This window comes from Anopheles stephensi, chromosome 3, assembly GCF_013141755.1.
Source record: "Anopheles stephensi strain Indian chromosome 3, UCI_ANSTEP_V1.0, whole genome shotgun sequence".
Classification (NCBI taxonomy): domain Eukaryota; kingdom Metazoa; phylum Arthropoda; class Insecta; order Diptera; family Culicidae; genus Anopheles; species Anopheles stephensi.
This window is the reverse complement of record NC_050203.1, coordinates 77,039,720-77,063,064: the sequence shown is the minus strand read 5'-3', so window position 1 is coordinate 77,063,064 and position 23,345 is coordinate 77,039,720. Positions and strand designations below refer to the sequence as shown.

Here is a 23,345-nt window from a genome sequence, read left to right as displayed (position 1 = left end):
AAATTGAATTAAAACACAATTACTTATATTTTAACATTCTTTACTAAATAGTTTTATTACAGTATTTAACATGCTTTTTACAAATTCTTCTTACAAACTCTTAATTAAGTGAGGAGCAAACACCAGTCTATGTAAATCTCTAACGGCTCCTAATACTAGTTGAGCAATTTAAAGATCAAAGTACACGCAACAAGACAAACAAGCGACACAAACACACACACCTGGCCAGTACATGATGAAAATTATCCTATCAACAGTGATTAAATTTGCCACCAACTCGATTCGCTTACACACCATTTCCATTTTCCACCCCGAATCGAACCTTGTTACAATTTTAATACCGCTTAAAGCGACCCGAAACCCGCCCGTCCGCCTTGCCGCGCTATCGATAGAAAATCGCTCTATTAAGACGAAATATAGCCCTCACGGACGATTAAGCATCGCCTTTCGCGCCCGGGATTGGAAGAGACGGGATACGAGATTCTACGCCTGCCCCAAACAACACAGAGAGGGAGAGAGAGAGAAAAACGGCTCGGTCACGGCACATTTGCGGCGAACTTCACAAGATGTCGAGGTGTCCTTGTGACCGTGTGTGTGTGACGACACCGCACTCAATTTGATTACTTTTTATTATTACGATAATCATTGCACAAACATGCAATTGAGCGAACGTGTTAAAAGCACATCGTCGCTGGGCCACGCACGCAAACTCCCGCTTCCATATCCTGTTGCCACACACGCACACGCAGCGAACCGTACGCTTATCTCGCTCTAGCTCAGCGCGTGAGAGCACCCGCTCGGGAAGGGTGTTGCAAAAACGGATCCGGTCACGGGGAAGCTAGCTGTTCAGCAATTTTCCCCGCGGCCAGATGGAATGCACCCGTCCCGATGTGGTACGGTGCGGAACACAGGAAAACAGTTTATTGTTCGTTCGGGGGTCGTTCCGGTTGGACCTGCTTTGTGCTGCTTCCATTTGTGCGATCAGTGGGAAAACTTATCTCGTAAGTGTTTGGCAAAAAAGTGGCAGAGATTTGTGGGGAAAATATAAACGACCGTCAGTCGTGAATCTGCAATCTGGTGGTGCAATATTGCATTGGAGAAAAATTATTGCAGCCAAGAAATGGCACGAAAATAGTGAATAAATCTCTTGGATACGCGGTGCAACCATAAGGATTGTGATTTATTGTGATGCAGTTGGGGGATTAAAACAGTGTGAAAAGTTGTGCAAACCAAATCGAAAATATAATAGATTAAGGTGAAAGTGTTTGTGAGTACAGTCGTGAGCGTAAATGAGGCTATTTATTAATTCCTTACGAAAAATTGAGTGAGCGATACTTTTATGCTACGCATCATAATATGTGATAGTAAGTATTTACGCTCGAAAACCCTTAAACAAATAATTTTCCATACTTTTTAAAGCTAATAATAACCAAAACAACAATCAAACGAAACAAAAAACTAAAATGTGTTATATTGTCAAGAGTTTTGCCTACATTTAGGCGTATTGCAATTTCAATTTATCATTTACACGTACCCAAAGTTTATATAAAAAATAGGAAAAATACCTATAAAATGTTCCATTTTCGAATTAAAACTTAAATAAAATTTGAATCGCGCCTAAATGTATGCAATATTCATACCAAAGTCACTTCATCTAACAAAACTTTCGTGATTTACGCTCAGTAAACCTTCCTTAACCTATCCATTGCCATTTTTCGGTATGATATCGTGTTGGTCATCGATGACGATAATTGATCAAAGCACTTGATGCAATAAGAACCATGACGGCTTCAACTTTCCCAACGGATTCCCCGGTGAATTGACCGTTTGGCTGCTGGACGTCTATCTCTTGGTTCTATATCCCGCCCTTGGCATTAATTTTCCTGCTTCCATCTACTGTCTCTAAGGCCATACCGTGCCCGGTACATTATTTCACCCTCGATAATCGAGCAGACGTCGATGAGGAGAAGGCCTATAATTAAGTTAGGTTCGATTTTTTCGATACCGACGCGTATTTTGAGCTTTGAAGAAGCAAAGTACACGATTTTTTATTTGTTTTTTACTGTTGTATCCCGTCTAGTTAAAGGTTCTCACCGTATCGATTGAATGATGGAGCTATAGATAGATTGTTAAGTTATTTATTCTCTTTTTTCTAGGTGAAGTCACCCTATAGAATCTTCTCAAAGCAAACTCCATCGTATTTTAGCACCACAAAACGGACACACACCCGCCGGCAACATGGAGCAGTTGGCTCACTTCGTAACGAAATCGTTCGACTTTAACAACAGCCGCGTGCTGGACCTGCTCAACATGACGGCCACTGCCGGTCCGATAGCACATCCCGACTATGGTACACGGACCGGTTCCGATTCGGACCTACTGTCCAGCACGAGCAGCAGTCTCGGTGATGATCTTGAGGACGAAATACATTCCCACTCGCTCGAAGTGTCACACCATCACCGACTGCACACGTTACATCCACTGCGAACGACCGATCCTAACGGCGAACGAGACGAAAGGCGTGAAGAACCTTCGAACGAGGATGAGGAAACGATCGACATCGAAATTACGGACCTATCGTACAGTAATGGAAGTAACGGGGGTAGTAGTGGGGGTGGGTGTGATAACGATGAGCCTACTGTTGTAGGTGGAAAATCTCTCACACATCCACTGTCCAATGCGACCATTTCTCTAGAGCCGACGGTTGTGATGAGTGCTTCCGGTGACGAGATACGTGAATCGGGGGACAAAAATGGTGATAAAAGTGCGATAGGACGATCACTTTTACTGCTCACCGGGCCGGCGAGTAACAACAACGAGAAGGGTGTAACGAATCGGAACGAAATTAGTGTTATACGGAAGTTTGACAATAAGAAGCCACACGAGAACGATCGATCGAGTGCGGGACTGTGTGAGGTGGTCGGTGGTGAAGTGGATGGGGCTCGTGGAGGACAGAAGAAGGAGGAAGGGAAAGGTGCAATCGGTGGGAACAATGGTAGTGGCGTTGAGGGGGGAAATGCAAATGGGAAGAGTAACAGCAAGCGACACGTACCGCGCAATTGGCTTATCGCCGATCTGGTGGATGAGAAAAAGGAAGGTAAGGATTTTTAGAGATTAACTTAAAGCTATCATTTCAAAAGAAGAAGTTAAAGTATATAGAGGAGTTAGGGTGTTTTTCTACTTGGAAAGCACGATGCGCGTTTTATCACAAGTATAAGTGCCTAAAAGAATGCTATTATTTTTCCAAAATCACTTCAAATTCGACTAACTCTTGGAAACTCAATCAATCAGTGGCCTAAAATACTTTTATACCTTTTAGGATATTAAAAGACACCATTGACCATATGATTGCTTGTCACGGGTAGAAGCGCCTACAAGTATACTATTATTATCTCAAAACCACTTGCAATTCGAGCCCCATGGGTAACCCTTGGAAACCCAATGAATCAGTAGTCCATGAGTCGGAAAGGCTTAAATCTGCAGACTTTTTAGACAATTAAAGTAATGATTGCATACTTCCCGGCGCTGTGAAAAATAAACCTAATGAAAAAAAAACTTCAGGAAAAGTTGTCCACCAGTAAAAATTATAGACTAAATCATTTTACTTCTGAAGTAGTTTATCTGTCACACTGTAATGTTTGCCTAAATGTATGCAATTTAAATAGCAAAACAGACTAGTTTATTGTATCATTTTTTTTAAATTCATATTATTCTTTCTAACGATCACTTATAAGATAATAACAAATCAAAGCGGAATTTTGCAATATCAAATCACTCATTGTTTTAAACATGTGAGCGCTTGAAATGAAGCTTGAAAAAAAGTTATCTTTAAAATGTACAATAAGTCCATTTTATTGCTGGGCTTCTAAAAAGCTGAACTACAGTTTATGCCTATCTGCATGCAATTTAGGATCACAATTCAATTATTACCTGTAGAATCATATAGCACCAGGCAAAATAGACTACATTTAGGCGCTTTCATGGTGAAATTATACTACAAACAGCCTAACGACTCCCATTATCTTCCTATTCCCAGATAAAACCAAAGATGACGTTGCCTTAAACCTTGTGCGCTCGGAAATTGATACGCGGGTGGCCAAAGTGGCCCACGGATACGATCCCGCCGGTCTGCAGATTGTACGTCCCAAGCCAGCCTCGGAGCTGCTCAAGCAAAGTGTTGACCTCATCAACAATCACCACTATCCGGCGCATCTCCCAGCACCAACGCTAACGGGTACCGGTACCGACGGTGAATCCGACACAGGTATGTAGCGTGTAGAAAAACGAATTCCCAAATAATTACTTAACATCACCTTCATACAGTATGGATCCTCTACTTCCATCCAACCACCCGGAGGGAATATAAGAAAGTAATCAAATAAATTAACCCCTTTCAGAGGTAGGGGCTCGCTCGCGGGGAGATGGATCCGTAATATTTTTTCCCCGAGCAATTGCGAGCCTTGCGCATTAATCCCTCCCATCTCCGTGTTGAAGTTTCCGGGTGCTGGAATCTGCTGGAAGGAAAGAAGTTGTGTCTATTAATTAGCATTCTGTGCGGCAGCAGAAAGCTCGAACACAGCGAGACGTGTAACGAACTTTTCGTAAAGTCTTACTGTCAATTCATTTAATTTTGCACCATTAATTCTCCGTTCGTTTGATCACTCGGCACGTGGGTGAGAGGGGAAGAAACCCGGCCCAGTGGTGCTGTGAGCAGGATCAAGTTAAACCCTTTAGCTCTCTCTCTCTGTCCTACTAGCGGACGAAGAAAAAGAAAAGGGGCAATCGTTTGTCTCGTCACCAAGTACAACCAAGGTACCACTGGAAAATTTAAGCCTCTTCCGTACCGTCTTCCATTCCGCCTCATCGTCGCCTGCATGTCGTGTCTTGTTTTCTACCATATTTACATTTCATTATCCATCCGGGAAAGGATTTACAAAGACGAAGACGATCGGAAAATGGAAATTTACCCTGACGCTCTACGGCTAGCAGGGTTACGCTAGCTGGCCGCGTTTGCGTGTTAATTAATTAATTGGTTGTACCGGTTAAGGAAGATGACTTAATTAAATGGCATGCTTCTTGCGAGATTTTCTTGCCACGTTGGGTTTGCCGAGCTGGTTTGTGATCAGTAGGGAAATGCTTAGTGGGAGCATGGGTGAGATTACTTTGAAGGATTATGAGCCGCTTCAACTTGGAAGTGTGTATGTTGGAACCTTTTTTACAAGAAATCTTAGTGTAATGAGTTGACTGATATGTTGAAAAGGCATGGCGCTTTGATTAATTTGTTTTATGTTTGACTCATTAAGAGTTTTTTCCAGAAATGGGAAATGGAAGTACGAAAAAGTATTTATTTTAATGTCCCAAGTATAGCTTTAGGCGCTTACACCTTCCAAAGAGATTGATAAACATTATTGCATACTTTTAGGCACTTTTACTTACAAGAACCCTTGAACGACTGTGAGATAATTATCTTTAAACGACCATACATAAAATAATGTAGGACTCTCAAACCCTCAAAAATGATTTAATACTAGATTTGCATGCATTTAGGCGCCTTAATAACTTAATACTTAATAAGTTCTAAAAGAGATTTTTAATCTATCTTTAAGATTTTTATCTATAAAAGGGAACATATAAGAGCATTTTTAAATGAGAAATCTAAAGCTTAGAAGCTTAGGCGTTAGAATGAAAAGCGAATTGCATACTTTCAGGCGTTTTTTGTTTCCAAATGCCCCATAGAGATTTATCGCTTATTTTAAACCCTTTTCAATATAGTAAAACGATGTTTAAAGATGCTTAATTATGTCGTTAGTATACCATTACATTCTTTGTGTCGCATTTTTCAATTCAAATCTGTGCTTGACGGTGTCCCGTGCAAAGCAATATTTTCCCATTACAACTCAATTACACCGTCCCGTGTCCCATGGTGTTGAGATTAAAATTTATGTACTTGCCGTTTATGGTGTGCTGCAGCAAATGCATAGAACATTGTTGTTACTCTCTTGCTGTCGGTACAGAAAATCTCATTACCATCAACACCACCCAGTAAAACGGCGGCATTGGGAAGATAATCATTTTCCAAGCAGCAAATCGACCGGAGGAACACATTTGCTTTCTCCGCGGGTGTGAAAATGTAATAACAATCGCGCTCCATTATGCACCTGCTGTTGTGTGTGAGTGTGTACTTTTATTTTTTCGCTTTCTTTTTTGAACGATGTGCTTGAACTTTTCATTCTAAATCACGTTCCCACCTTACAGAGGTGCAACAAGAAACAAATTACAATAAACCTTAAGTGGTAAAAGATAACGCACTCTCACTCGTTTCAATGGGGGGGGGGGATGAAAAGAAAAACATCTTGAGATAACAAAAAATACCCAACCGTGTAAAGCGGTCCCTCTCTCTTGAACCAGTAAACTTCACCAGCCGGTGGAGTTTGTTATTAAGTTTCGCCTTTTAAATAACCGTAGCTTCATCGACTGTGGTGCCGAACCGCGTGTGCCGGGTGGGAAGTTCATTTTTCCGGTCGTTGTTGCTGCTACCCCTTGTTGTTGCTACCAAACTTTACACTATTATTGTGTTAAATTGATATAAATTGCATTACAAATAATCATGAATAAAAGATTGCGTTGCGTTGGCGAGCAGCGAACGAGCGATAGAGAGAGGAGGACTGCCGTTGGGAAATGCTCGTAGGGAGATGGAATAGGAAGGTACGTTTTTCCTACCCCAGGGGTGAAGGATAAATACGCGAGCCAGAGCCGAAGAAGAAAAGTTTAATCTGGTGCGAACCACGGGTGCGAAAAGAGCACCGCAGTTCAAGTGCCGACTCGACTCTTTGGCCCGGTGTGATTGAGGTGCGTTACGAGAATAGGGTGGCAGGATGAAAGGTTTGATTAAATTTAGCATTGTTTATGTGGTTCGATCGGTTTTCGTGTTGGAAAGGGTGACCTAACAGTATCACAATAACAGTTTCGCGGTCAGAAAGTTGTAGTTTTAGATGTGATTTTATTAGCTCGCTTTGAAAGGCGCCTAAATGTATGCAATGGGATGTGCGATTACAATTTCTTCTGATTTTGAATCTTTATATAAAATAATAATTTTGCAATTGTCCTGTGGCACGAAAAAACAAGACAAATGATGTGTCTAACAGTAGACGATGTCCTGACCACAGAACATGATCGACCGTTGGAAGGGTCCTGGTTCGTAGCAGAACAGCCAAACAGCTCACCATCATTAATCATTCCCATTTTCCTTGCTTTAAGAGATGAGATATTATCTCTACTCCACGTCACACACACACAAAGGACAATAATAGATCTATTTCTTTCGTCTAATCTGTCTTTCAACAGAACCGCGTATCCCGCGCGAATCCGTCACACCCGACCGGGACGATCCGTGTGCGGATGGAACGCGATCCGAATCGGCACCACCGGCCCCCGGTACCGAGCGTCCCGACGAACGGCTTAAACTCCCGACCGAACCCGCACACGTCACCAACGGTCACGGTCCCCTATCGGCACTCACCAACAACAAACAGCGCCGATCCCGGACGAACTTTACGCTCGAGCAGCTGAACGAGCTCGAACGGTTGTTCGAGGAAACGCACTATCCGGATGCATTTATGCGGGAAGAGCTAAGCCAACGGTTGGGACTGAGCGAGGCAAGGGTGCAGGTAAGTTTGGGCCACCACTAGAAGCGCTATAAAAATTCATTCGCTCCCAGTCCGGGTTGGCAGAATCACTTAGGCAAATTGAAAGGATTATCGGAGGTTTTTCGGGGGCTGACTGATTCAAAAAAAGGGGTTTTCTGGGATTGTGTTGCAAGTATGCAAGCGGGGAAGAAAAGGGCGAGTGGTAAAATCATTTGAATTATCGAACACCGATAGATGGTAAATGATAATGCTATCTTTATGGTGCATAAATTCTGGAAAAAGATAAGAATGAAAGTTTACGAACTGGTACGGTGTCATTCAATTACTTTTGGTGAACAGTTAAGATGTTTATCAAATTTATTTATTTAAAATGCAGTTTTTAAACAATGAATTTATTGTCTACAAGATTAACGATTTTTTTTCCCCTTATAACAAAACTTATCAAACATTACGACACTTTTTCTTGGAAGCATTTTTTTTACTCGCGTCGTACGAAGAGCTCACTACTCAGCGACATATAAAATCAAATCAAGGAAGCAAGAAATGAGACTTGGCACAAGCCAAAGAAGAAGAAGAAGAAGAATTGCTATATTTATCAGATACTTCTTACTAACTTCAGTCTACAATCAAACTCTAATATTAAAACCACTACTTCAACCAGCGAAATGTTTTGCTGGTTGCCTACCTTCAGGCTGCCATCGATCTCAACTGAGATAGAACAAACTATAGTCGATGAATCCTTCGAAGCAAGTCTCTCCAGGTCCGTAGCAAGCGGTTGGCACGTCAAACAAGAAGTTGAAAGGAGAATCGCATGTTAAAAACATTCTTAAGGTACCTCAAGAGGCAGCCGGATGATTGTTGTCAAGAGAGGAAAGGGACAACGCAATCCAGTGCTACAGAACTCAACCTTGAATCAACGTAGTATTTTATACTTTAAAACATTCTGCAACTTAATTAAAGAAACTTAATTTAAATTTACATGTTTCAGCTTAGAATATTAAAAAGGTTTGCATAGTTATGGTGAGCAATGTAACATCAAAAAGACTTTAAGGATTCACTTTAAGATAATATTTATGTTATAAAGAAAAATGAATTGAATGTCAGTAATTTTTATTTATAAGCATTATTACAAAGTTTCAAAAGTAACCCAATTAAACATGAGCAAGCATAAAAATAATCTGTGACAACCCCAGCCTTTCACGAAAGGCCAGGCGTCTCCATCACACCACGTGGGTCTGCGAGTGGAGCTCGCAGTATTGCAACTTTTATTTACCCATGCTCGATCATCCCCTTCTCACGCAGCTAATGTTCAATCGATGAAGATATATTTCTTTCCTTGCGTCCTTGTTTCCTTGTCCCCCACCTCCGCGCTCGCTCAAACGACCTTCATACGCAGAAAAGTAGCGATTTAATTAAATTAATTTGCTCACCATTAGCAGGCGAATTTGTTGCGTGGCGTAAATCGGACATTAATTTTCCACTAATTGATTGGATTCTTCTGAGAGTGAGTGGCAAGAAGAAAAGGATGAGAAAGTGCTTGCAGAAAAAAGAAAACAGAGAAAATTGACACCAAATGTTAGGTGTTATTTATGGCTGTGTGATGAAGCTGTTGATTTGGTGGACAGTTCGCCAGTCGTGCAGCTTAATGGAGTTTCCATTACGAGATGTGTGACGTCATGGCGCATCACACAGTGCACACAAAGGCCAAAAGAAACAAACCCCGTCCCACCATTTCCGGTCCACTTGTCTGCCTCCCTATTTATATCAATTTCGCTCAAGATGGCCGTTAAATTAGCCGTGAGTTATGGACCGGCGGGAATCATAATTTGCCCCGAGGCTGCTGCTGCTGTGCGCCCAACACCGACCGGTCTGCGACCGGTGGCAGCACAATTTATGATGGCCATCAGAACCGTTAGCGGTGGCGTTAATTGAATTTTTCGACGGAAGAGAAAGCACACACTCACACACAAAAGAACAGCAGTAACCGGACGAAAGTGTTCGGTTTTTTGGTTCCAAGGACCAAGGAATTTTTTCCACTCCCTTAAGGGCTTCCAACAGGAAAACAGTTAGAAAAGCTAAAGTTCTCATTGCTCTGCGGAAAACAATCAGCTCTGAGTTAGCCGTGTTACCGTTGTGCTGCCATATAATTCATAATAATAAACGCTTTGGTTTGCAGTTTTCTTCTGTTTCATCCAGCTAATTTATAGCTTGTTTACACATTTGCTTCCCTATTTTCCACTTCCAGGTTTGGTTTCAAAACAGGCGAGCCAAGTGTCGAAAGCATGAAAATCAAATGCACAAAGGTAAGTCGCGTTTTGCAAATTAATTAAATTATATTGGTCTTTTCCCAATCGAGAAAAAAACGAACAAAATGGCCGCTACAAATCTCTATTCCTTCCCTTCAGTCACGGTCACAAACAAACACACACACACACAGCACATTAACTCAGGTTCAATTGGCCCATTCATCGGAACAAAGCGAGCATACGCTTATAAATTATGCATTCGACACAACCAACTGCAATTGTCAATTGCCCGCACTACCCACCCTCCCGCCCCTCACACCCTTTTACAATCGATCATCGAGACCTGAGAAGGGGGGTTGATTTTAATTTTCATCCGCACGCCTCACAGCCGGTCGATTGGAAATTTATCATAAAACCATACGCAAATTCCGATCGTCTCTACGCTAATAGCGGGCGTTAGTGTGCGTGTGTCGCCCTTTTTAACTGCTCAGTGTTTATATTTATTGAATAGAAGAAATTTTACCAGTGCAGACCGAAGCAGCAGCAAAAGGGGGATGAGAATTCGATTTGAAATTGAAATAATTTATACTGATTTATGTTTATGGTTCTCGGCCGAGTGTGAGGATGTGTGAGTGCCAATAGGGGGGATAAGAATTTGCTTTATTTAAATGGTTTAGTACGATAAGGGCACGAAGGAGACAAGTAAAAGAATGTGTCAAATTTTATTAAACTGGAAACCCTATTTTTGACACAGCAGGGAAGCTTTCTTATGGGATGATTCTTTATTTGAGACGACATTTACTCAACTCCATAAGGTCATGGTGGACGTACCCGTATGTGGTCATCTTCCTTAAGAGTTGGACAGGACACTACCACCTCTAAAGAGCTGGCCACACACTGGCGAGTCTGCGCACATATGTTGCACTTAGACGACACACACACGGGCCTCTCTCCTTTCTCCCCTCTCTCTCTCTCTCCTGCATACCCTTCTCAGATCATTATTTATGCGCCCCGAGACTGTCATCAATTTGGTTCTAATTTAATTCGGGCCGTTTATGAAAAATGTGCTCAAATTTGCATGTGCACTGTGCACTGTGCTGACCCCTTTCATTTCTGGCTGCCTTACTTTCCATCCCCGGGCCAGCACAAACCGCACAGCACAAGGTTGTACGGATCAGGATCGGTTGTTTAAATTCCGGCAAAAAGAAAGAACATTAATTAGATTGTACCGATTTAATCAAATTATTTATTCCGACCACCGGTTAAAGTTTAAGTTTCGTGCCGTAGAAGGACACGAGGCGATGTGCAGATGGATGGCACAACAGCATAGTCAGCTACGCACCCCGTACCGGTTTGCGGGTGCTAAAGTCAATTAATGTTATTGAATTCGTCGCTTCAATCACAGCATAAACACTCAATTATCGGATAAACATGGCTTTTACGCTGTACCGTCCGTCTCCCATTACATCGCCCAAGCCTTGAAGAATAGCGCTACAGAAGACGGCGGGAAACAAACAGGACGACCCTCGCGCATCGGGTCGGGTCGTCACTCGAGGGTGAAAATCGGGCCATCGTTTAACCCCTGATTTGTATTGCGATTGTTTTCCCTTCTTTTAACACCGTGAAATTTTACTACCGAGGGAAGTGGACGACCACGACACCCATCGGAACAAATCGTCTAAACTTGAAACAATTATTTCTTCCCCCTTTTGTGTGTGTGTGTGTGTGGCTCTCCAAGGATTGAAACCGCTAGGAAGAGTGTCCTTCTTTTACCTTACGAAACCACACTCGACACAAGGATACATCTACTTTGATTTACTCGTCGATAAAAACGGGGAGCAACCGAAACGGGAAGATGCCGGGCGAGAACGAAGGACACTGTAATTTATTGTTCTGGGAATAAGTGTCCTGGGAATGGCTAGGACACCGGGACCAGGGACACTGAACAGAATTGGATGGATTCGTTTGTTCAGTTTTCGGGCGGTGGTTGTTCTTTTCATTCCGGGAGGAGTCCTACATACACAGTCCCAACACCTTCCAAACAACGGATTGAAAAATACATTTGCCTTAGCCGTGACGGGATAAGTAACGCGTTCGTATGTTTTTTCAGATTGGATTGCACTCCTTGTTGCGGTTCTGTGCGTCCAAAGGGTTTGGATTAAAGTAAATTGATTGCTCTTTAGAGTGTTAGGATTGTACATGGCTGAGTAGAAGTTTAATTATGATTATTATTTTGCTAATTTAAGGGTTCAAAAATCCTTCATTAACTCTTCTCAATGGATAGAAAAAGTATTGATTATAATGCATTCCAAAAATCATGCAACTTTTATTCATTGCGAGGTGAATGTTGGATGCGTAACGCCAAACCGTTACGTTTGATAATCAGTCAGTAATAATAAATTTCAAACTTAAGATTTAAGATGTCGTGTTTGTTCAGAATTCAGGTAAAGAATTATCCTCATAGACCAATCAAGCTATGGGTGATCTGGTCAGCCATCAAAAGACGCATTCTCAAACATCTCGATGTCAAGGAATCTAGTCTAGAAAAGGATAAGCTCGACAAGAGATCCTCGGTTGCCAAATGATCTCGTTGTCCATGGAGCCTCATTGTCCGAAAGCAAAAGGACCTTCTGAAATCTTAATTCGCCAAAGAATGTAAGTCAATCAATAAGCCGTTGTACTTTAAGAAATCTGTTACCCGAAAGGCACAATTCTGTACACTTTATAGGCACCAAACCTTGAAGTAAGATACTCGAGAGAGAATTTTTGGTTCAGTTGCTTCGAGATTCGGATTCACACGTTTAGTCGAGTTTTGAACTCAGATCAGCTTTAAAAATACTTGCCCCTCAGGATAATTTAAACAAAAAGAAGCAATCCTTTAACCCATGCACCACTCGCAGTGTTCCACATTTTACTAATTCCGATCGGGATTGCAAAAACATAAAACCCTCACTCAATTGGCACCCAAACGAGAAGAAAAAACTACCAACCATCGCCATGTGTTCTTTACCGTTTGAGCTTTGCTTTACCGTAATCAAACAAACAGTCGACATCACGTCTCCTGTTTCGTGGCTGCGGGAATGTTCATCGAATCGCAACCTGACACGAACCGCACAGAGCCAAGTGTCACAGCAACAACGGCCCCTCTTCTCAACGTTCCAAATTAGCGTGCATCGAGCGGCGAGGAGAACATCGCCGACGAAAAAAAAAAGCTACCATTCGGCGGGAACTCCCGGAACCCCTTGTTTGTTTGCAAAGCTAAATTGGCAGACAAACAGTGTGTAAACAGCAAACACCAACAGCCCGTAACGGAAAATAATACATGCAAATTTAAATTATGCACCACGGGCGACGGGATGCTTCTGCAGTTGGGCTGAGCTACGGGCGCTTCCAACGGTTGTTGGGTTTTTGGGCGACAAATTACAACGGCAGGCACGTTCAAGGCGAAACGTCGCGTAGATTTACTCGACTCGACAAAACCACCAATTTCCAGCGCATATTTCAGGTGCTTTTCGTTTGCTGCACGGCGACATTTTAGTGTAATTTGGTGCACTCGATCCAACCCGTGCATGTAAACATGGTCGCGCAACGTGCAACCGGAATCTGTCAACAAGGCGAAAATACATTGCTCTACTACCTACACACACACAAACCAACGCTGGTAGTAGTAGTGCTAGTAGTAGGGGCTGTTTCTAAGCAAATACTACCCCGGTAACGTGATGTGCATTTGCAATCGACTCGTGCTGTCGGTGTTCGGATATCCTTTTTTTCGCTCTCTCTCTCTCTCTCACTCATTTCAAGCTAAAAAAGGATTCTTTCACCACCTGCAACGATACGGTCATCCGGTTTCGGTGTGTTTTCCTTTTCGACTGTGGCAACATCTTCTCACCGAACGGACGATTTTATTTTCAAATCAAGCCATCCTGGCTACCGTCTCCTTCCCTCATTTGACCTTTTTTCGCTACCCTTCTTCTACCCCCTCGTGCCCCGTGATGAAGTTTGTGCAAAGTCGGCAATAAATACAACACAAAATGATAATTTAATAAACTGTCTGACGACCGTTTCTTTTGCCACCCTCGGTTCGTGTGCTTCCCTTTTCAACCCGACGCGAAACCGACCGAGCTGAAGAAGTCCACCGAATGATGGAACTGTTGCGTGCTTTAGCCTTGGCGGCCCGTTCCCCACACACACACACACACAGCCGGACCATCAGCCAGAGTCATAGTCTCGGATTTATGGGATTACATCAAATGTAATCACATAATTGAATTAGCTCCCGTATCGGTGCCTCCTCGGTCTCCCTGTCTGTCTGTGCCTGCCAGTGCTCCGGTGGCAGTCCAAATCAAGTAGAAAGATAAAGTTAAGGGCGAGAAATGATCATAAAACCTGCCTCCGTGCAGACCCCGATTTCCCGATCGCCCTATGAGGTAGCATTTGCTTGGGGGAGAGCACGGTTTAAAGTTGGAATGCTGTTGATGAAAAATATAATCTTAAGCCGTATATAAATTGCATCGAACGTATGATAATTGCATTTATGATTCATAACAATGAAATTGGGGATTTTTTGTGTACAATATTATCTTACAAGCCTCGTTACGTTAGAAATTAGAGCCACTGTAAGGAGGGAGCGTTAGAAGAAATTATTTAAATTTTTAATGAAGTAAGTCGTAAAGTTAGTAAAAATTCAGATTCATTTTCCTCCACGGTAAATTTTTTAATGTTTTATTTTTCGTTTTTTTACTTATAATAAACTCTCTCTCTAATGCTAGTTCCACCAAGAGTATCTCCTATAAAAAATTTGCCTATTATCAAATTTATAAAAATTTAATAAATTTATTCAGCTTTTCTTTTCCTCTGTTCAATATTTGATCCCCGGAAAAATGTATTTAAAATATTGTTTTATTAAACAATAGACATTTTTTGCCGGTCGTCTGAAACGAATCTATTGTTTAAATGTTATAGTAAACATCCTAAAATGTGTCCTTCTTAATAATTCGTGTTATAAAAAAACAGTTATCTTATCATAGTTCTTTTTACATTATACATTACAATCATTTTCAAATTATATACGCTATAGTTTTTAAATATGTTTTTCTTTACTTTTTTGCTCATAGGGTACTATCGAGAATTAGGCCCACTGTTTACTTATGCTTATGAAATATTATTTGTCTTTTATAATTTTTACTTGTATTATACTACCTAATCTTAGTCTCATCATCAAATAAAAACTTTAAATAAGTAACCCCAAGCTGCAGAAACTGTATTTAAAGTCTCGTTAAGAATGGTAAAGAATAAAAAATTGCTCAGGATCTCGATTTGTGTCTGGCTTTGGTGTGATTAAGCAAACGTTCGTTCTCTGTCTCGTTGCGTCTTGTCCCTTTACCTGAAAAAGAAAATCCCTTCCGCAAGCCCATCGGCCGATGAAACGACCGAATCTTCAGAATTTAGTTGGCTATCATTCAAAACTTTCCTCTCATAAATCTTTCCCTTTTTCCTTCGGCGCACTTTTTTTTATCATCCCTTCCCCTTTCTCACTCTTCTCCCACAGGTATTATCCTTTCGAGTCATAGCCCACCGGTCACCACGCCGCTCGAGCCGTGTCGTGTAGCACCGTACGTCAACGTTCCGTCCCTGCGTGCTGGCAACGGTGTACCACCCGGTGGAGGTACTGGTGGAACTGGAATGCCTCCTTCAACCACCGCAGCATCAGCAGCAGCAGTCAACCATCCCTTCCCTGTGGCCGCCTTTTCTGCCTTCGATTCTGCGTTCATTTCGGCTGCAGCACAACAGGTAATGGGACGAAGTTCACGTGGCGGCCATTTTAGATTTTAACGATTCTTTCCTGTTTCATCTACACACACAGTACGCAGCTGCACTGACTTCCGGGTCCGTGCCGGCAAGCCTTTTCTCACTGTCCCAGTACAGACCGGGAGGATTGGCAGCGGCAGCCGCCATTGCTACGCTGCCCGGGTTTACCGTGGCACACGACAAGAACTCCAGCATCGTCGATCTGCGGCTAAAGGCGGAAAAGCACAAAGAAAATCAGAAGAAAATTGTAAACAATGTGTCCACGTAACTGGTTCCATCTTGCAGCACTATTTGTGGAGATAGAGACAGCAGGCTCCAAAGGATAACTGATCGCGTGCAAGGAAACGAGCTCTGACGCCTAAAAGCTCCTAATGTGACCTATCACAACTCGTGGAGTATTCAAGCACATTAGCGTACTTCTTGTTTTGTCCTGTGTAAAATAAATATACACCGTTTCGGTAGTGCTAATCTCTCTGTGTTGATGACTGCGTACTGTGGACATTATTCCGTAGCATTTATTTATGTACTTCATCTCATCTCAACGTTTTCATGATATTTCCCCGAAAGAAATGGAATGTGTGGTGTGTTCAATTTACGTATGTCTGTGATCCCTTTTTCGACAACATTCCTGAATGAAAAGGACGACAAACGAGATCGTTAGATAGGCGAGATTACTTGGATGAGGCCTCCTGGATGAGGACCCTAGGAAGAGACACCTTGGATGAGGCCTTCTTGAAGAGGCTCCTTAGAAGAGAATCCCTGGACAAGGCCTCTTGGTAGCCGAGCTTCCTTGCACGAGACCCTTTTGACAAGGTCTATGAACGGAATTCCTTCATCGAGGCTCCTCAGGCGATGCTCTATGGATGAACACATTCGACGAGATTCTTAGCAAAACGATTATTGATAGAGACCCCTTGGTCGTAGTCAGATTTTTAAGCCGTCTTAAGTCGACGAAATATATGGAGTAAAAAGAGCCACGCGTTCATAACGTAAAGTGAATTTCAAAATTTATGAAATATATCCGACATCGCCCAGCCGAACAAATCCAAGTTGTATTTAACGCCTAAACCACGTGATTTAAACATTCAAATCCAACGTTTGTTTTCCAACGTTCCGAAAAGGATAAAAACCGCGGCAAACGGTTGGCAACACGGACATTCGATCTCACGCACACCACCGCACTACTGCTGTTTTCGCTTGTTCCGCTTTTCCTTCTCGTACAGGATTCGTAAACAGCTGTGCGCTGTCATTGCAACTGTCATCCGCTGGTTCTGTTTTTATCCTGCCAGCGAAAGGCGCGGGTCACAATCGGCTCGGTTTCGTCCTGTTTCTCTCCCATCCCATCTCGGACATCCTGTCACCATCCTGCCCAGTAAGTATGTCCTGTAATGTGTGTGTGTGTGCGCGTGCACACGGTGTAAAATCGATACAGCACCACCGCGTTTTTTCACCGCGTGCTGTATGGACACAATGAAGCGCCCGCTTTCTTTGTGCTGATCCTAGCAACCCATCTTTAATGTGGTTTCCTTCGTACGATTCGGTCAGGATAAACGGCGACGGCAAAATGTAGCGTAGTGTACCGGTTGTGGGCAAGCAGAAACAGTAGCAGCTAGCATTTGGGATGGATTTTCTTTCGACCGTGGCCAACATTTTCGATGGCGACTGTACGGTTGCCATCGGAGGTAGGAAGGACTGTGACCGGGAGCGCCAGTTCGTGCTTTCGGAGTAAGTGTGCATCGCTAATGCGTTCGATTGGGGCAGTAATTTGATACCGGGTGTTTGTTTTGGGTGTGTTTGTACGCAATAGGTTCATCGGTGAAATTGGAATGTGGCTCGACGAGAAGCTTAATGATCATCCGTTCGATCCACACCCATCGTACGAACCGGCGGAAGGAAGGCTCGGTCCCAGGCGAACCGTGTTCGACGTGACGGATGACGGATCGATACTGGTGTCGAAGGATAAGCTGACGCTTCAGTCCCAGAACGCCTTCTCGACGGTTAAAGCAAACTGTTGCGTGTACAGCGGCCGCTGGATGTATGAGGTTCAGCTGCGTTCGAAGGGCGTCATGCAGATTGGCTGGTGTTCGGCACACTGTAAATTTACGCAGGATACCGGTGTTGGGGACACGCGGTACAGCTACGGATTGGACGGCAGTAAGCAACGAATCTGGCACGTTTACACGCAAAAGTATGGACCGTTCTGGCGGTCGGGCGATATATTTGGCGTGTGTGTCGATATGGATGGCGGGCGCATCGAGTACTATCGTAACGGTGCACCGCTTGGGGAAGCATTTAAGGACATTGAACGTGGACCCGGCTTGGCACTGTATCCCGCCGTATCGCTGGCGTTTAACGATAGCCTCACCGCCAACTTTGGTGGATCTCCGTTCAAGCATCCGGTCGAGCGGTACAGACCGCTGCAGGAAGCACCGGATGTGGCACTGTACCAGGCGGACTGTCTGTTGAAATATCTCGTCAATCTTTCCGGTGCCATTTCGCAGCACGCCAGAGTTACCAACGGTGGGCCGAAAGCGTCGTCCACCGGACCAGTAACACCGGAATCGATGTACATGCTGTTGGCCGCCTGTCTCATCGAACGGATCGCCCCGTTGCTGGGCAATGCGTACGTGGTGGAAGATAAGGTGTTCAGCTACATCCGGGGGATGTGTGTGCTGCGCAGCAACAGCCACGGTGGGAAGAATGAAGCACCCACCCAGCCGGGCGCACCGGAAAGTACGCTCGGCACCTTCCTGACCCTGCTGTGGACGTACCTGGAGCAGGAGGAGATGAAGCTGTTTCTGAAAAAATTGCTCAACTATCTTGCCAACACGTACAAGGAAACGCCGGTCGATTTGGAGTACGAGAAGCAGCGCAAAATCATCGTCATACTGACGTGCGTGTGCAACCATCCGGCTACCCGGAAGTATTTGCTCGAGTACAAATTCTTCAAGAAGAACTGTTTGCCGCTGTTCCTGTACACGAAACCGCCGGACGAGTCGACGCTCGAGCAGCTGCTGCCGGACGATCACATCTGGACGGAAGGGTTGGGTGGTGCGAAGGAAACGTATTTGGCCGCGTGCGAGCGGCTAAAGGCACACACGTCCGTACTATACACGCTGCAGAAAAATCTTATCCACATTCTGATGAACAACGGGGATGGGAACGGTTCCAGCTCGCCCAGCAGCAGGAGAATCTTTGTGGCAAAGGTCCGGAAGTTCGTTATGGAAAACAATGTAGAGCTGCGGGTGAGTGTTCTGGGAGCTGGCACTGGGAAGAAACACTTCTTTACTCGCTTTTGTTTCGTAGGGCTTATACTCCTCGACAACACAGCCCGCGATTGGTCTGTCTTTTCTCTGTACCCTGCTGGATGTGGCCAAAACACTGTGGGAGGAGGAGTGTAAGCAAGAGCACGGTTTGGATGGGAAATCGGTTGCACCAACGATTGACTGTCGCTTTTTCTATGACGGAACATTTAAATACTCGAACCTTGACCGTATCGGGGGCGTACTGTCCTACCTGCGCAAACACTTCCGCTCGCAGCTGGTCGAACGTTTGGGCGCCGACCATCCGAGTGTGGTTTCGGTGGATCAGCCAAGCGATTTGCGGAGCGAAATTGGTAAGCAAAATAAAAATAATTTCGAAGTTTACGCGGGCGGAATGTTGTCCATCGACGAGCATGGAAGAGCGAGATCTTGAGAGAATGTTGAGATACGCTGCTCAGACAAACTTTGGACGATTTGGAATCAATTGGGCAAAATCATTCAAACCATCAAACATTTCATCATTCTCAGCCGCGTTCAATGTGTTTCTCGATTCGGCCATGTTTCTCGTGTCCGGTGGTCCCTCCACCGCCTACTCCCTAGTCTCCCGTGCGGCCAACAGCATCCCGGACCGGCATCAACAACCGACTGGCCAGCACAACGCCATCGACGTGCTAGACGACGGGCCGCTCTCCAGCACAACCGCACCGGGTGGTCAACCATCGCCCAAATGTGGATCCGGCACGACGATCGGTTGCGGCCCGTTGGATTCGTACCGGGCCGTGTGTGAGCTGCTCGATTGTTGCGTGATATTTTACAACGCCGTTGCGCACAAGTACGTCGTGATGATAGCGGACCTGCGGGATAACATTACCCACCTGTCGGACATACTGCTCGAAACGAAGAGCAACTGTGACGAAGTGATGCACAATCTGGAGGAGCTGAAGCGGTGCACGATCGGTGCGGCCGGTGCTGCTTCCGGCCAGGGACAGAAAACGCACGAGGAGTTGCTGAACGAGCTGGAGGCACGGTTCGGACAGCGAAAAAGCATATTTGCGGTAAGCTGCTTGGTCCCCGCGAAGGTTTCCTTTAGAGATTAACCTCTTGCGTGCTTTCTAGAAACGATCGATGGAGCTTGCCCGAAAGCAGGCCTGGTACCGTTCGGTAGCGCTTGGGACGCATCGACGCCGTCTGCTGTGCTGGCTGCTTGGGATAATCTTCGAAACGCTGCACACTTTCAGCTCGGACGACGTGCTGTTCGCTTTCCTGCCCGAAACGTACATCAACGTAACGCCCATCCTGCTCGATACGGTGCTCGATTTTAGCTTTCACGACACGGCCATCCAACACGAGCTTGCCGGCGATAGCGAACTAATCCGATCGGCGGCCAACTTCCTCGCCAAACACTTGGCCGATCCGCGCGTCATCCTTGCCTCCTGCAAGGACGCTCTCATCCAAGCGCTCGGCTCGCTGACGTGCCATGAGGCGGGCATTCGTGCACTGGAGAGCGCATCCGCGGAAAATCAACACGCGCTAGTGCGAGCTTTGCTGCGACCGTACGAAAATCGGGCCTGGGGTCAGAGCAACTGGTTGCTGCTACGGTTCTGGCTCGGCGATGGGTTTGCTTATCGTGAATCACGGCCACCGTGCGTGTGGCAGGCGGGCAAAGATCCGGCCGCCACACAACGATCACTCGGACTGTACCGAAGCCGGGCAAAGAATGGATCTCACACGGGCCTGCTGCATCTGATCGCTCCTGCCTGCCCGTCGAAGCATTTCCAGCGCTTAATCAGCGAAACGCTCAGCAAAGACGAACCGTACTGTACGACGTTTTTGAACTCGGTTCTTTCGCAACTGAACTGGGCGTTTTCCGAGTTTATTCACATCCTGCAGGACGTAAGGCGTCATGATCGACGTTTTAACGGTTCACATGCTCCAATATTCTCTCTCCCTTTCATTCGCAGATTCAAAACATATCGCAACGGGACGAGCAGCTGTCGATCGAAACGAAACAGCTTAAAATCTGTTCCATGTGCTTCGAGCTAACCGTCTCGCTGATGCGTGCGCTGGAGATGATCGTCACGATCACGCCCAGCCTGCTGCAGGACGCAACGCGCGCCAACAGTGAGATCATTCTCAGCCGCATCTGTCAGCTCGCGATACAGGTGCTGTCGCGCGTTACCGTACCGCCCGGATGTTTTCAGCACGTGATGGACCTCTGCCTGCCGGATCTGAGCAACGTGACGCACTTTGCGATCATTAGCGCAGCGATCGGTATGCTGCTGGCGCTGATGCGCCACGAGCTCGGCAGCTCGACGGAGTGCATTACGAAAATTCCGCGCATCTCGAAGTATCTGCTCACGGACACGAGCTTCCACATTGCCAGCCTGGAGTATGCGCTCGGTGAGGTCAAGACACCGATCACGAACAGCAGCGGGGAAGCACCGAGAGGGAACTTTGATCCGAAGATGCGGGCCCACATTGATCCGCTTACGAATGAGGTGCGGGTTCCGTCGCCGTTCCGGAAGGCGGGTGGTGCTGGTGGGTCGGTTGGCATGAAGGAGATCATCCCGGATCCACCCATCATCAAGTTCAACATGGCTGACTGTGAGTCTCGACCTTCTCTGTGTGTTCTGTTGCCTGATCCGATTGGTCTGATGGTCCATTAACAACCCATTACAGATCCCAGCCATGTTCTGCCGGAAGAGGTGGGACAGATTGCGAGACTGATTGAGATACTGCAGCTGCGCCAAACACTGCTGTCGGAGATAACGATCCTGTCGGAGGACTCGCTGTGCCCGATCTGCTACGCCAAATCCAACTCGGCTGCATTCGACCCGTGCCAGCATCAATCTTGCGAGTATGTACTTTTTAGAAAAATTGAAGGATATGTTTAAAGGACCAATTCTACACGATATTCCCCTTCCCAACAGGACCTGCATTATGCAGCATCTAATGAACAGCAAGCAATGTTTTTACTGCAAAATTCTCATCACACGCGTCACACGCCAGGATGGAGCGGTCATTTACGAGGCTTGCAATACACCACCCGCACCACCACCCTCCTCCTCCATTGTACCCCGGATGGAAGTTTCGCCGATGGTGTTAACATCCTCCACGCCGATGCCAGAGGAAGAAGAGCAAAGTCCTGCTGACACGCCGGCTGTCATCGACAACGCTGGCGATGATTTTGATGGACCACGAGCCGGTGAAACATGAAGCAAAAATAAGCGTCACATTCCCACATAGGTTTAGAGAGGAAGCTTTTGAAGCGGATCGCTTACCCGTTCATTCATATCGTCTGTTTTTGTTTTCTATGAAGGCTTTATGCGTGACTCAAACATTCTAGTCAATCGAAACCCGTTTCGTTTAGGGGCGGACGGAGCTTACCACCTTCGCGCGCAAACATTATTCGTAGCTTTAAAGCGTCGCAATGATCTCCTATATAAAAAGAAGACCACCAACTTTCGTAGATCGTAGATGATTCGGAGCGTGGTTGGAACACGATGGTGTCGCTCTCTACAACATCTCTAGCTAGCTAATCTTTTCAACTTATGCTGGACCGGGTGTCCGTTCCATATTGATTTGTGTCCTCTAGAACCACCTTACCTCAATCTACCACTTTTGCTCAGCTCACATATACGTACCGCGCGGTATAGGCTTTACAGGAGACTTACAGAAGCGCACATGTAACGGATTCGCGTACAATTATTATCTACCACGGAGAAGGATCGAAGGACGGGAGGAGTACTATGCTTGGTGCTGCTTGGTATGTGTGTTCAGCAGATGTGTTCCTAACGTAAAGTAAAATCAATTTTATGCTTAACACATTTAAACTGGTGTGCTTTCTTTGCCGACGGAAATCCTACAGCGAGTCGGCAAAGCATTTGCATGTTAGTTTATCTCGAATTTCACGGAATCTCGACCAGGTGCTTCTCTCAGCTTCTAATTCCCATTTTCATAGGAATAATAGACGATGACCAAGGTCAGGATTTGGATCGGGTCATTCACCATGTGTAGTCTGTACCGGAACAACGGAAAGGCTTGTGCTAACTTTCGATCCATCTCAGACCTGAAAGCTATCTACAAAATCCTATTCTGTTGTCTCTTTTGCAGACTAGAGTCCCTAAATACTGACTGTTGCAGAATTTACCAAGCTTGGTTTATGAAAGACCCGATCAAATCTGTGAAAACAACAAAATTCATGCTTACCGGACCATGCGATAATCGGACTTGGGAATCAGAGTACCAGCTTCCAGCACGATGATAACTTCGGATAATGCAATATGCAATCGTCCCGGAAAATCGTGTCAACAAGTGACTGCACGTACTTGTCCTGCGATCCAGAAAAGACTCCTGTCCTGTCGATGAGGACTTGCCAAAGG

General features: G+C 45.1%; 2 protein-coding genes across 4 annotated transcripts; both read left to right on the top strand.

The window, feature by feature from the left end:
* Positions 1-941: 941 nt before the first annotated feature.
* On the top strand, positions 942-16,193 carry LOC118510875. Its single transcript, XM_036053239.1, has 7 exons — positions 942-1,364; positions 2,157-3,097; positions 4,037-4,264; positions 7,345-7,667; positions 9,892-9,949; positions 15,441-15,682; positions 15,756-16,193. The coding sequence occupies exons 2-7, from the start codon at positions 2,239-2,241 to the stop codon at positions 15,966-15,968; spliced, it is 1,923 nt and encodes a 640-aa protein (XP_035909132.1). The 5' UTR covers positions 942-1,364; positions 2,157-2,238; the 3' UTR covers positions 15,969-16,193.
* Positions 16,194-16,933: 740 nt separating this feature from the next.
* LOC118510874 (E3 ubiquitin-protein ligase RNF123) lies at positions 16,934-22,796 on the top strand. Of its 3 annotated transcripts, none has more exons than XM_036053238.1 (9): positions 16,934-17,072; positions 17,246-17,425; positions 17,508-18,945; positions 19,007-19,316; positions 19,564-20,018; positions 20,080-20,856; positions 20,925-21,567; positions 21,643-21,820; positions 21,894-22,796. In XM_036053238.1, the coding sequence occupies exons 2-9, from the start codon at positions 17,322-17,324 to the stop codon at positions 22,177-22,179; spliced, it is 4,191 nt and encodes a 1,396-aa protein (XP_035909131.1). In that variant the 5' UTR covers positions 16,934-17,072; positions 17,246-17,321; the 3' UTR covers positions 22,180-22,796. The 3 variants fall into 3 exon arrangements, with proteins under 3 accessions (XP_035909131.1, XP_035909129.1, XP_035909130.1); XM_036053236.1 differs by having other exon boundaries at positions 19,492-20,018; XM_036053237.1 differs by lacking the exon at positions 16,934-17,072 and having other exon boundaries at positions 17,104-17,425; positions 19,492-20,018.
* Positions 22,797-23,345: the final 549 nt, after the last annotated feature.